At 53.8% G+C, this 14,446-nt stretch overlaps 1 protein-coding gene across 1 annotated transcript; it reads right to left on the reverse strand.

Moving 5' to 3' along the window:
- Positions 1-2,212: 2,212 nt before the first annotated feature.
- On the reverse strand, positions 2,213-3,151 carry LOC147413025 (olfactory receptor 14C36-like). The gene has a single exon (XM_086480897.1). The coding sequence runs from the start codon at positions 3,149-3,151 to the stop codon at positions 2,213-2,215; it is 939 nt and encodes a 312-aa protein (XP_086337023.1).
- Positions 3,152-14,446: the final 11,295 nt, after the last annotated feature.

The raw sequence follows: 14,446 nt of genomic DNA on the forward strand, positions 1-14,446 counted from the left end.
CCTTGTGGTGCAAGAGGTCACCGAGAGGGGGTCTGGATCAGCCTATGGCTTTGTGTTTCATGGAATGGCCAGCAAGAGTGGAGAGACATGAGGGAAGGTGTAGAAATGGTGGGGTGAGAGCTGGGTGGGAAAGCAAGCAGGGTGTGAACAGCCTGAAGGGAAAGAGGTGCAGGCTTGGGGCAGGGTAGGACAGCCTGCAGGAGAGATGGCCGAGGGCTGTAGCAAGGCTGAAAGGTCCAAGAGGCCTGAGGTCTTGGTCCTCTTGGCTAGAGCAGTTGCCTCTGCCAGCGAGGCTGGTGAGATGGAACTTGGAGGGTGTCAGGATGGGCCTTGGCAGGGCCTGAGGGTCAGGGCTTGGCCTTTCTGCTTCCTAAAGCAAAGCAAAGGGTTTTCTCAGCATTCCAGCCCCCTGCACAGGGCCTTGGCCTGCCTGCAAGCATGGCCTCCAGTGATCTGCTCTAAGGAGGCCCTGGGGAGGCTTTGTCAGTAAGGGCCCTCAGGGGGCCAGTCAGGGCTTCAAGGGACTTCTGGGCTTTGCTTCTGACTTTGACTCCTGGAGAGGTTTCTTCAGACTTCTCTCAGTACCTGGGGGTCATGGAATGAGCCCCAAATGCCCTAATGAGCTGTTTACCTTGTCGTTTTCTTCAAGTCTTCAAAACTTGCACAGATAACTGGAGCTATTTCATAGTGTAGTTCAGGAGGAAATTTTCAAAGTGCATCTAAGAATTTTTTTTTTTTTTAAGGGTTACACCTTCTGCCTTTTCTTTCAGAGAAGGGGTTAGAGCAGCATTCTCCAAGTGCTAACGATCCCGAGGGTCTCCTCAGGAGGTCTGGACTGGTCAGAAAGGCATTTGTTTGAGGTCTGACACTGTATGGACAACCTTACTCCTCACCTCCCCAACCCCATAGTTTTCCTCATTGTCCCCTTTAACTTGCATCACTTTTTGTCACATCAGCCTTCTCCCCTGCAGTCTGCAGCTGGATGTTACAGCTCCATTGCATCATCTCCCGCCTGTTCTCCTGACAGACCTGGCTGCACACGGGCACAGAAGAACTTTCCTGATGTGCAAACAGAGAACAGTGAGGTATGATGAAGTTTCATGAACAATAAAACACACTCCCAAGCACATGTTCTGTCCAAGCTGTCTCTGATGAGGTTGAACTTTGTACAAGCGATAATCTGAGGAGAAATATTTGAGGCAGGTAGATACAAAATGAGAGCTATAAACACAATGAAAGTGTTGTCTAAATAGACAATTAGACTGTTGAAAGACATGTAAGATTTTACTCCCTGAAGCTCAAACAGCAACATAGGTGAGAATCATCTGAATGAGCAATGATTAAGGGAGGAGGAAGCTGGAGAATAATGGGAAGGGCCTTTGTCTGGCCAGTCGGCATCTGAAAAGGTGACTTCAGAAATGGTCATTGGATCCTGGTCAGGTGCAAATATCTGAAAGATTAAAGAAAGTAAATACACCGTTGGACAGGCAGAATAGTGGTAGTGAAGTTACAGGGGAAGATGGATATTTCTTTATTGCCGTCCTAAGCATTTATTAAGGCATTTATTGTCCTCATAAGTTGCTCATTTCTCTTGTCCAGGCTCTTGTCACTGCCCCCAGAGAGCCTTTCCACAGAGAACTGTGTCCCTGCTGGCCTGGCTGGTTCTCCCGCGCCCTCCACGTGCTCCCCACATGGCCCCAAGTTTGTGGTGCTGCTTTGTGGGCTGAGGGGATTCAAGGGCCCGTAAGCCATGGGAAGGCAGTCCCAGGCAGATCCCTATGGATCATGGACCATCTTCAGGGTCACTGGACACCCACAGGTGAACTCTCAGCACTGGCCCTTTCCTGACACATCACCCCGTACACTCCTCCCCTGAGCCCATGGAGAACCCAAGCACAGCAGCATGGCCTCATGCCGGGTATTTCTTCAGCCTGTTCCTAATTGCAGCTTTGGAAGAAGACCTCCAACCTCCAGACAGGAGCACTGAGGAAATGCCCTTTTATTACAGAGATACAGCACAGCAGACCAGATGTACCATCGTGCCAGACACACGTCTAAAGGCCTCTGGGTCAGACAGGCTGGGTTCCTGCCTTTGGAGAAGTGGAGTGGCTTCAGACATTGCTGAGCAAAGAGAGTTCTCCTGGGTGAAATGCCCAAAGCCCAGGAGGTTGCTGAGAGAATGGGAAATCGCTTGTGAAGAGCCATGGGCAGCTCATTGCTGCTGACAGACAAGTGATTGAAAATGTTTCTTCAGCGTGTCCTTGAGCTCCTGGTTCCTCATGCTGTAGATGAGGGGGTTCACTGCTGGAGGCAACACCGAGTATAGAAATGACACCACAACATCCAGGGATGGGGAGGAGATAGAAGGAGGCTTCAGGTAGGCAAACACGGCAGTGCTGATGAACAGGGAGACCACGGCCAGGTGAGGGAGGCAGGTGGAAAAGGCTTTGTGGCGTCCCTGCTCCGAGGGGATCCTCAGCACAACCCTGAAGATCTGCACGTAGGACACCACAATGAACACAAAACACCCAAACGCTAAACAGGCACTGACCACAAGAAGCCCAGCCTCCCTGAGGAAGCCTGAGTGTGAGCAGGAGAGCTTGAGGATCTGGGGAACTTCACAGAAGAACTGGTCCACAGCATTGCCCTGGCAGAGGGGCAGTGAAAATGTATTGGCCGTGTGCAGCAGAGCATAGGGAAAAGCAGTGCCCCAGGCAGCTGCTGCCATGTGGACACAAGCTCTGCTGCCCAGGAGGGTCCCGTAGTGCAGGGGTTTGCAGATGGCCACGTAGCGGTCGTAGGCCATGACGGTGAGGAGACAATACTCTGCTGTGAGCAAGAATAGAAAGAATAATTGCTGAGCAGCACATCCTGAGTAGGAGATGGTCTTGGTGTCCCAGAGGGCATTGCCCATGGCTTTGGGGAGAGTGGTGGAGATGGAGCCCAGGTCAAGGAGGGAGAGGTTGAGGAGGAAGAAGTACATGGGGGTGTGGAGGTGGGGGTCACAGGCTACAGTGGTGATGATGAGTCCGTTGCCCAGGAGGGCAGCCAGGTACATGCCCAGGAAGAGCCCGAAGGTCAAGAGCTGCAGCTCCCATGTGTCTGCGAATGCCAGGAGGAGGAACTGGGTGATGGTGCTGGCGTTGGACATTTGCTGCTCTCAGATATGGGGGACTGTTCTAGGAGGGAAACAAGTTAGGGGAGACTTTCTAAAACATGAAAGCCAGTTCCCATACCCCCTCTCCCATCTACACACACACACAGACACTTTTCTAGAAGCTCTTCCTTCAGCTGTGTGGCTGCAGCTCTCGTTGGTGTCTCATGAGGAGCAGGACCTGTGCCTGCTGGCAGCCAAGGAGTCAACCCTGCTCTGCAGCAGGGGGTTCACGGGAACGGAGGGGGCAGAGACCAGTCCTGGGGTTCGACTTTGTCAGCAGAAACCACTCCTAATGCAAAAGGGCTGGTCAGCACCTGCACTCCCCATGCCAAGGAACCAGGAGGGCAGAAGGCAGTCAGAGAGGTTTGGGGGGGGTTACAGCTCTCCCATTTCCCCTGGGTAGTTTTCCTGGATGCCAGAAACCCTCAGCACTCCTGCTGCACTGGAAGGGAACGGCAGAGCCCTGTGAGGCAGGAGGATTGCCTGTGCTTAGTGCAGAGGGAGGGGAGCTGGTCTGTCCCTCCGCCTTGTGCCCAGCTGCCCTGGGCTTGCACCTTTCTCAGGTGCAGGAGGATCACAATCCCATGTTACCCTGAAAAGCAACTCGACCCCGCTGAGAGCAGAGGGATCCAGTGCACACCACTCAATGTCCCACCCTTTCTCAAGGTCCCAGCACCCCACTTCTATCCAAGGACACTCTTGCCTCATTTCACCAACCCAACAGTATTTCCACACTTGTGAGACCTTTCCGTTTTCCACATGGCATTCAGATAAAACAGAGGTTCTACGGGACAGGTTTGCATCCTGGAGGGCAGCTCAAAGCGGGCAAGGACACCTCAAGGAGACAGCCAAGTGCCCTAAGACGGCATCTCAACAAGGAAGAGTCAGCTCCTACTCTGGCTCCACGGACTGCATGGACCAGACCCTAGGAGGTGACAGGACAGCTGGGACACTCGTTCCCACGGACACACCTGCATGGGAGCACACCCAAGGTCAGTGTGTGACTCTGCAGATGAAGCTCCCGTCCCCACAGAGACTGACAGCAAGAACAAGAGGACAATGCAAATAAGAGAGAGAAGGGAAAATGCAGGGAGGGTCCAGCTGAGAGAGGCCAGGGCAGAGGCAGCCGCGCACTCAGGGCAGCGTCCCCCTGCCCCAGCTGGGCACGCCACCTCCCAGACCCCAACATGGCCGGGCAGCTGCTCTCAGCCCCTGTGCTCTGCAGAGGGCCCTGGTCACGGGGCTGGAGAGCTGCAGCACGGCTCTGCTGGAGCTCTGGCTGCAGAGGAGCTGCTTCATGGCTTGGACCCCCGGAGCCCTGAGGGCAGAGGCTTTGGTGGGTGGGAGGGGAGGCAAGGGGGCTGGCTGAAAGGAAGGGCTCTGCATGGGAGGGGAGGATCAGGGATTTTCTGAATTCTCCCTCCCACAACATTCCTGGTTTTAGTTTCCTCTCATTCCCAGATCATATCCCTGCTGCCTGGAGAGTTTTCTTCTGCGAGGTGTTTCCCTGCCCCTTATCTTTTCCCTGCCAGCACTCACACATCCCATCCCAACCTCTGTGCACTCATCCCAGCCCTACACACACCCAACTGCTTGTAGGGGACTTGTTAGGGACATCTTCCTGTTTGCAGGTGGAAAAGGGCAGGTCAGACCAACACTGCTGGGTCCAGCAAAGGTGATGCTGGTGCTGTCTGTAGGCAGAGGAGTGGCTGGAGGCACTTTCGGAGGCTGCTGTCAGACCTACTGGGGACTCTCACTTACAGCTCAGCAGGCTGAGTGACTTGTTCAAGCACGAGAGCTCCTTTGCCTTTTCTCCCCCCAAATCCCCAACAGTAAGAAACTGAGAACACAGACTCAGGAGAGCCCCTTACCTTTGTAGTGATCCCTGCCTTGCCCTTGAAAAGTGCCCTCAGAAATGTCCTGAGGTGATGAGGAGCTGTGAGGAGATCTGAGCCACACAACACCCTCTTGAAACCAGAAGGACCCTCTCCTGCCACCACCTGCTGCTTCCACCCACAGCTTCTCCCTGGGCTGCTGTTGGGAGCTCCCTGGGCGGGCTGAGTGCTGACCCTGGCAGGAGACAAAGTCCCTGGAATGGCACAGAGTCTGCTGGGATGCAGGGACCCTGCTCAGAATGAGAGCCCTGGGCACCCTGGCTGCACACCCGGCTTCACACTCTGCAGCCAACATGCCCTGTCCCTCTGACAGTGCAGCAGGGAAGCTGCAGGCTGTGGGGTGGGCCAGCTTCAGGAGATCGTTCCAGGCGCTTGCACCGTCCTTCAGCCACAGACTTACCATGTCAAGGGCTCTGAAGATTTTTCTCCAAGCGAGCTCTCCTCTCTCCTCCCACCCCACACTGCCTTTAACCTCTCTCTGCCTGGCTCCTCTCCCCTCCCTGCCTGCAGGCAGCACCCCCAGCCCTGCTCCTGGGCAGAGCTGTCTCTCTGCAGCGCTGCCCGCTTGCCAGCAGCTCCCTCCATCCCAGGAGCCCAGCCCAGCTCAGCAGCAGGGGAGCAGCCCAAGGCAGCCCTTTCTCTGCCCCCTCTGGGCTCCCTCCAGCTGTCCCTGGGGCTCCAGGGGAACCTGCTCTCAAACAGGCTGAAGTCATCCTGAGGTTTTTCTTTCTCAGCTGGAGAGAGAAAAGATTTCAGAGACAAAGTTACATCTAAAAATCACCTTTTTTTGTCTTATTATCAGACAGGACACCCAGGCAGTGACAGGCAGGGATCTCCTTTATCCCTGGTGAGGGAAGAGATTCAGCTGAATCAATGGAGACATCTCACCCTGCATTTCTATTCCTGGCATTTGAAGGAGACTCAGCTCCCTCCCGTTCCTGCCACAGACCCACAGGAGTTGGGATTCCTCTGGCCTCTCTTCAGCTCTGCATAAAATAAGCACCTGCATTTGAGAAGTCTTTTCTCAGCTCCCCCGGGAATTCATGGAGATGAAAGGCAGGAGGGAAGTGTTCAGATGCAAAACCCTGGCCACATCTGAGTTGCCAGAGGAGATGCAAGAGGCACACAGGTAACTGCAGGCTCTAATGGAGAAGTTCATAGAGACAGGGCAACATCTCAAGGATCATGTATGAGCATGATGGAAATTCCTTTGGCCCAGGGAAATGACAGCCCTATAAAGGCCAAAATAATCTTTTCCTGCTCATCACGCTCATGGCCGGTTATAGAGGTGATCCTACGGACTATTTCGGTCATCTGCCATAGGGACAGCGAGGTCTCTCTCTTTTCACCAGCTGGATTTACTAGATCACCAGTGACTACAATGGCATTTGTCCCATGTTCATCCCCACGTTGCCTGACAGAATTCAGGGCAGCTACTGCATTTAATGCTCAAGCCCAGGCCCCCAGAGCTACACGAGGTGCCGAGGCTGGCAGGGACAGCACGAGACCTACGGGAAAGCAATTCCCATTAGGGCAGGTGTGTCACAGATGCCCCAGACAGCATCGATGAGAGCTTGACTTGGTGCCCGTGTGCCATTGACTGATACGATAGATCAGTCCTCAGATGCCAGGAGAGTGACAGGGTCTATCCATTCTCTGCCCACCAGCGTCAGGCATTGCATGAGCACAAAGCAGATCACACAGGGATCTTTACCGGCTCCTTGAGGATAAAATCCATGCAAAGACCAAGAATTTTAACAATGCGCCTGGATACTGTGTCTTCCAGGACAGCGTCCTCCAAGCACAGGAAGGGTCCATATCATAACCCAACTGGAACTCCAAAAGGAATTCAAGGGCACAAAGATGAAGTTTTGGTCCTTCAGGAACTGTTAAAGAAGAAAAAGCGATAACATAGGACCACTGCTGAATTTAGTGAGAGCAGGTGTGGATAGATCTGAGATAGTCTGTGACCCCTTTGCCTCAGTTGCCACCATCAAGGTCTCCAAGGCCTTTGAGCTTTGAGGCAGCCTTTGAAGGTGAACGACCTGGGATGGATGGGGGTCAAGGCAGGGGTTACTTGAGCAAACTGCACTCTTCCCAGGCCGCGGGACTGGAGAGGCTGCATCCAAGGGTGCTGAACCAGGAGGCACTGGTTCATCACAATGCCACTAAGAACAGCACTCAGACTCTGTGAGGTGTCTTTTAAACCCTATTGATTAGCACTGACATTATAAGGAAAGAATCATGCAGATAATCGTAGGTCCCTTTAACTGATGGGAACCCCAGGGGGATTAGCATTCAACCTGAATGCAGCAAACCATGCAGATCCCAACCATAGCAGACAGTCCCCGGTTTTGGTCATTCCAGCTGTTATAGGAATTTCTTACAAGGAAACAACTCTATTGCTCACCTCTACAATCAAATGGAAATGATTTTTGCGTGAGAACTTTTTGGTGCTGTGTTAGATAGAGGCAAGGCCACACAGGAGGTGTAATGTCCGGTAGAGAGTGGGAGCTGCCTCCAGGCTCTTGTGTGACCACATGCTGCTGAGGTTGTCCTGCTTCCAAGGGATCTGGGCAGCACAGCGCGGGTTTGAATGCCACGCTGTACGTGCAGCACAGCGCAGCACAGCACTAACTGCCCGAGGTACAATGGTGTTCTGGTCAGGATCAGTGCCCAGGTTTCCCTCTGAGAAGTCTGTGCTCCCCTACGGTGACCCAGCTGAGGGGCTGTGGCCCAAATACACGCGGCCAGGAGGAGCCCCCATGGCTTGTCACAGCCCTGTGACATTTCTGCACTAAACAAGGCGTGGTGGGACAGCTTGATGAGCGCTGGTGCTGCGCTGGAAGGATACAGGCTGTGCCAGAGGCAGTGGCAAGGAGGATGAGGGTGGGGGCATGCCCCCAGTGTGAAGGAGCAGCTCAGATACATGAAGCTCCGCTACAAGATGGGCAACAGGTTGTGTCTGCTTGTGTGAGTGAGGGTTAGAGGAGAAGACAGTGAGGGTGACACTGTCTTGGCAGTTATGAACTACTTGATGAGGGCGGGTAGGCAGAAAAGGTCTGGGAGGGTCCAGGTTGATGAGCAGGTTCCTGTTGGGAACGGGAAGGGCCCTGGCAGCCCCTGGCCATACAAAGCCACCCGGTGCCAACAGTGTGGAGGCTGCTGGGATGACTTCTGAGCAGAGATGCTACAAGGGCCACCAAGGGGGATGCTCCCCTGGACCTGGTCCTGGCAAACAAGGAAGAGCTGCTCAGGGACGCTATAATCCGTGTCAGCCTTGGCTGTTGTGACCAGGGAATAGGGGGGTCCCAGGCAGGAGAGGGGCGCGAGGAAGGCCAGCAGCAGAACACAGACCTGGGACTGCAGAGGAGAAGACTTGGGTGTCCTCAGGAGACTGACACAAGTGGGGCCATGGGAAGCAGCTCTGAAGGGTGAAGGTGCTCAGGCAACCTGCTAGGCCTTACAGGACAGCCTCCTCCAAGCAGGACGAGGAATCGGCCGGTGAGCAGACTGGACCTGAAAGAAGATGCCAACTGGAACCTGGGAGCAGGGAGCAGCTTCATTCCAAATGGGAAAAGGATGGCTGGGTAGCGGTAACTACAGAGGAACAGGTAGTTGAAGCTAAGTCTCTACCCAAAGAAACGTCAGCCCAGCCGGAGGAAATAAGAGCTCTGCTGAGAGCCCCAGAGCCAGGGAAAGATAAAAGGGTAACGATCCGGACAGACTTCAAGTGTGCTTTTGGAGTTGCACACGCCCGTGGAGCTATTTGGAAGGAAAGAGGACTTTCATCTGCAGAAGGAAAACATATTAAACCTGCAGATGTTGTTTTGAGATTGTTAGATGCTGTGTCCTCACCAACTGCAGTAGCTATTATGCACTGCAGAGGACATCGGAAAGGGAATACTGCCCAAGAACTGGGAAATAATTTGGCAGACCGAGGGGCAAAGGAGGCTGCAGAACAAAGCGAAGACCTCACTGCTCAAGCAAGTTCCCCAGGAGAAGTTAAAGGCATTCTGTCATTATTGGGTTGGGGGACTGGTAACTGCCTGTCCGTAAGGCGTGGTGGAAACCCCACAGACCTTGAACTGGTGGTGCTGCTCTGCAGAGCAAGTGGGCTGTGGTGGCCAGGGCCATGCTGGGGAGGCTGAGAGGCAGACCCAGCTCAGGTTGGCCACTGTCCCCTCCACCCCAGCATGCATAAGTTGCCCCAGCAGCTCCAGAGAAGGTCTTGGAGAAAGGAACTCAAACAAGTCAGTGCAGGGTCCTTTATTTGGTTTCAACACACAGAGAGCACAGCTCCTTATTTACACAAAGTCTGTGGGGCACACAAGGCAGGCAGACACTGGCATAGAAATACGATGAAGAATGACAGCATTTTGTGGACAGCATTAATACAACCAAGAAGAGCAAAAACCCAGAGAAATGAAAGCAAATAACCTGCGAAAGAGATGCTGGGCCTGTAATGAGTTTTATTACTAGTGATACGCAGAAAAAAATGGGCAGTTCATTGCTGCTTCTGAGAAGCAATCAGTCATCAGTTTCCTCAGGGCATCCTTGAGCTCCTGGTTCCTCATGCTGTAGATGAGGGGGTTCACTGCTGGAGGAAACAACGAGTACAGAACTGCCATCAACAGGTTCAGGAATGGGGAGGAGATGGAGGGGGACTTCAGGTAGGCAAACATGGCAGTGCTCACAAACAGGGAGACCACGGCCAGGTGAGGGAGGCAGGTGGAAAAGGCTTTGTGGCGTCCCTGCTCCGAGGGGATCCTCAGCACGGCCCTGAAGATCTGCACGTAGGACACCACAATGAACACAAAACACCCAAAGGCTAAACAGACACTGACCACAAGTAGCCCAGCCTCCCTGAGGTAGGTGTCTGAGCAGGAGAGCTTGAGGATCTGGGGGATTTCACAGAAGAACTGGTCCAAGCATTGCCCTGGCAGAGGGGCAGTGAAAATGTATTGGCCGTGTGCAGCAGAGCATAAGGAAAAGCAGTGCCCCAGGCAGCTGCTGCCATGTGGACACAAGCTCTGCTGCCCAGGAGGGTCCCGTAGTGCAGGGGTTTGCAGATGGCAACGTAGCGGTCGTAGGCCATGACGGTGAGAAGAAAATACTCTGCTGCCATAAAAAAGAGATTGAGAAAGACCTGGGCAGCACATCCTGAGTAGGAGATGGCCCTGGTGTTCCAGAGGGAATTGGCCATGGCTTTGGGGAGAGTGTTGGAGAGGGAGCCCAGATCAAGGAGGGACAGGTTGAGGAGGAAGAAGTACATGGGGGTGTGGAGGTGGGGGTCACAGGCTATGGCGGTGATGATGAGTCCATTGCCCAGGAGGGCAGCCAGGTAGATGCCCAGGAAGAGCCCGAAGGTCGAGAGCTGCAGCTCCCGTTTGTCTGCGAACACCATGAGGAGGAACTGAGTGATGGAGCTGGCATTGGACATTGTTTCACTGCAGGAATGGGGAACTGTTGAAAGAGGAGAAGACATTGACAGGTCAGGTCAGATTTCTCTGAGCCAGTCTTATGCCATTTCTCACACATAACTGCCTCAAAGGCTTTTTTTGTGGGGGGACATCGGTCAGTTCTTTTTTGTGAGTTTAGGACTAATGGGGAGGGGCTCTGCCCATGGGCTCCAGAGAAGTCAGACCTGTGCTATTGCAGTGGTGTCAAACAGCCCGTGCATTCAATAGCTGTTCCTGGCAATGGGTGCTTCACTTGAGTGAGAGGTATTTGCCTCAGTGACCGTGTGAAATTTGTCCCTATTTATTACAGTGCGATGGAGTCAGCACCCAGACCAGCTGTGTCTGAGAGGGAAGAGCCCAGGGAGGGACCCAGCCCTTCCAACTCTGCTCTCCTGAACAGCAAAGTCTGGGTCAGAATCACTCTCCAGTAGCACAGAACTTTTCTCCCCCCCCCATTTTCCATCTCCAGGCTCTCTCCAGACATGATAAGAGCAGTGTGCCTGTGGGGGAGAATGGGGCTGTCAGTAGGTTCCCATCCTCCCCGGTGAAGTGCCCCCACAATGGGGGAAGGGCACTTCAACCTCTTTACCCCAGGGAAATGCCCAGGTGCCTGAAAAACTCTGCCCAGTGTCTCCTGAAGGGAGAGTCAGCTTGTTTGTAAATTCCACACACTGCATTGCATACAGCCTCCCAGGGCCCGTGTCTCAAAGTGGATCGGAGATACCCCCACAACCCAGAGCTTCCATAAGGAAGAAAAAAGCAGCAGGAAGAAGAAAAGAAAAACACGAAGCAATACCCTGATCCTTCTGCAAATAGGGAAAAGGAAAGAAAGACAGCTGGCACTTGGGAAAACTTCCTCCTTACACAGCAGAGCACAGCACCTCCACGCTGGTGATATCCCAGGCTGGTTGCTCTCAGTCCCTTTTCTCTGCAGAAGGAAGAAGTTTATGTGTCAGGAGAGATGCACCTTTGCTCTACTGCAGCTGTGCCTGCAGAGGAAGCAGCACCTGCCCTGGACCCCCTCGCCTTGAGGGCAGAGGGTCTGCTGAGGGGGAGAGGTGACCAGGGAGGCTTGCTCAGAAGAAGCTCTCTGTGATGGGTCAGGAGCTTTCTGAATTCCCGCTTCCATGACATTTCTAATTTTCCCTGCCCATGTCTCTGCTGCCTGGAGCTGTCCCTGTCAGGAGCTGTTTCTCTGTCTCCACATCTCCTCCCTGGCAGCACTCACACACACCGTCCCAGGCGCTGTGTACTCAGCTCAGCCTTGCAGACCCCTCCTGGCAGCAGAGCACTGCCCAGGGCCATCTCCGTAGCTGCAGGCTCTGATGGGAACATGAGTTCATTGCTGATGAGGCTGCAGAGGTGATGCTGAGGAGCTCAGTAAGCCAAAGGTGGTTAGTTTTTGATTTAGATTTAGATTTTGATTTAGAAACCTCCAAGTGAAACACATCTGGACTTCAGTGCCTCCTCCCAAACTGAGAGAATAATGTCCATGTCCAACACTCCCTCCACCCCAGAGGCCACTCAGAGTAGAAGACTGAAAGCACAGGCTCCTTCCCATTCAGGTAAACCCTGCCTTGATGTACTTCTTGAGAAGCTTCCTCTACCAGTGTCCGGGGGGGGCGGATCTGGAGTTGTGAGAAGTCCTGAGCAGCACAACACCCTTTGAACAGCAGAAGATCCCTGCCCTGCCCTGCTGGGGAACTGTCCTTCCACCCACAGCTTCTAACCACAGCTCCATGAGGAGCTCCCCAGGCAGGCCGAGTCCTGACTCTGGCTGGTGACAGAGTCCCTGCTCCAGGACACAGGCTCCTATGGTGAAGGGACCACGCTTAGAAGGACAGGCCTGGACATTGCTGGCTGCACACCCACCTTCACACCCCACAGCCATCCCCACCAGAAGGCAGCCGTCATGCCCTGTCCCTCTCACACTGCACTAGGGAAGCCCTGCTCTGCAGCCCGGCTTCCTCTTCTGCATCACAGACAGATCCCAGAGGTTGGACACATTCAGGAGATCCTGCAAGGAGCCACCGACACATCACCCTGCACCCAGAGACTTACTGTGTCAGAGGCTGGGAAGAGTTCTCCTCCAGTGAGCTCTCAGCCATCCTCCCCCTCTCCCCTGCCTTCAACCTCTCTCTGCCCCGCTCCTTTCTCCTTGGTGCCCACAGGCAGCCCCCTCAGCCCTGCTGCGCTTGGCAGAGCAGCTGCTGCTGGGCAGAGCTGTCTCCCTGCAGCTCTGCCTGCTTGCTAGGAGCTCTCTCTGTCCCAGGAGCCCAGCCCAGATCAGCAGCAGAGCAGCAGCCCAAGAACTTTTTAATGATCACTCTGGTGGTTTTGGTGCCAAGTCCTTGAAGCTCAGACAGTGAGAGGAAGTTGAGGAAACCTCTCAAGGAGTCAAAGTCAGATGCAAACTCCAAAGTTTCTTGGAGCACTAATGGGTTCCACTGAGGGACGTTACTGACAAAGCCTCCCTGAGGGCTGGTTAAAAATGAAAACTGGAGGCAGTGAGGACAGGTAGGCAAAGGCAAGGTGAAGGGGCCTCTGATGCTGAGTAACCCTTGGTGTGCTTTATCAAGCCAAAAGACCAAGCCCTGACTCCCCAGCCCCTGCAAAGCAGACCCTGTCCCTCAGCCGTTCCTCAGGGTTCTTCCTGGGGCAGGGTGATGTGGGGATGTGCAGTGCCAAGGGCAGGGCCAAGGTCCTCTGCTTCTGGGTTTGTCCTGGGTGGGCTGAGGAGGCACTGAGGTGCTGGTGCCTTAAGGTTAAAAGGTAATCTGGCAGGCTTTGGGGGTTGAGACAACAGCCGTAGCCACTGGGAGAAAGCCCTCGGCTCTCTTGGGGGCTTTTTGTCTTGCCAGAGCCCTTGACCATCTCCACCACAGGATGTCCTACAGTGTCCCACACCTGCGCTTGCCATTGCACTGTGCAGATCAGACTGTGCCCAGGAGAGGCCTGAGCAACGCCTGAGGGACATGTTCTCCCTTCCCAGAGGCTGGAGGTCAGGACCTGTAGCCTTCATGAACACCCCCAGCTTTCCTCAGCATCAGAGCGACCTTGCCCTTGCCTTTGCCTGCCTGGGACGAAGGGAGCTCCTGGCAAGAGGGCAGTGCTGCCAAGAGCTCTGGAGTATCCCTCTCCTCCCACAATCCCAGAACCAAGGAGGCTGGAAGGCAGCCAGCTGCCGCCTTTTCTGGGCTTCCCCTTCATGCTTGGTTTTAACCAGCAGCTCCTTTCTCAGCCATGCCAGCCTCCTGCCACCTTGATGTGACCTCCAGCATGTCAAGTTGGACCATTCTGGATCATGAAGAGAAGATCCTTGAGCATCAAACAGCTCTCTGAACCCATCTTCTCTGCAGGGCTGTAGCTCCCTGGCAGTCTTTACGTAGGTCCCTCAGCAGGCCAAAATCTGCCTTCCAGAAGCTCTAATCTTTTGTTTCCTTCATTTTCTGAGGATTTTAAACCCAAACTTCTCACCCTGGACTTTTCCATTCCTCACCAGCTCTACCTTGTTTGTAAATGTTGCGCATTAACTCCAGGAAGATGTTAAGCACCACCCTGCAGCTTGCTCACCTACCTCTTCCAACCTCATTCAAAGAGTTGAAGAGCATGTTCAGTTGGTACATTGACCTGGTTATGTCCACTCCAAGGCTTATGCACCCCCACCCCCCCAGTCTATTCACTGAAGGGGCAGAATCAGAAACAGAGCAGGCCTTGATGCTGTGCAAACCACTAGAACATCACTTTGTTCTCAGCATTGGTTTTGCCACAAATTGTCTATTAAATATCTCTCAAATATCCAATAAATTGCCCATGAAGTATCCACTGAGTTCATGTTGTCCATGATTTGGGTTCCATTTGATATGGTGCTTTCTCAGGACAAGAGTGATGTGTTGTCTGGAGTTTCTGAACAGGCAATCTAGCTCAGGTTG

Source organism: Leptosomus discolor, unplaced genomic scaffold (assembly GCF_034619465.1).
Source record: "Leptosomus discolor isolate bLepDis1 unplaced genomic scaffold, bLepDis1.hap2 HAP2_SCAFFOLD_35, whole genome shotgun sequence".
Classification (NCBI taxonomy): Eukaryota; Metazoa; Chordata; class Aves; order Leptosomiformes; family Leptosomidae; genus Leptosomus; species Leptosomus discolor.

Bases quoted from the DNA above. Each gene is read 5' to 3' on its own strand.
- LOC147413025 (XM_086480897.1), bottom strand. From the start codon at position 3,151: ATGTCCAACGCCAGCACCATCACCCAGTTCCTCCTCCTGGCATTCGCA.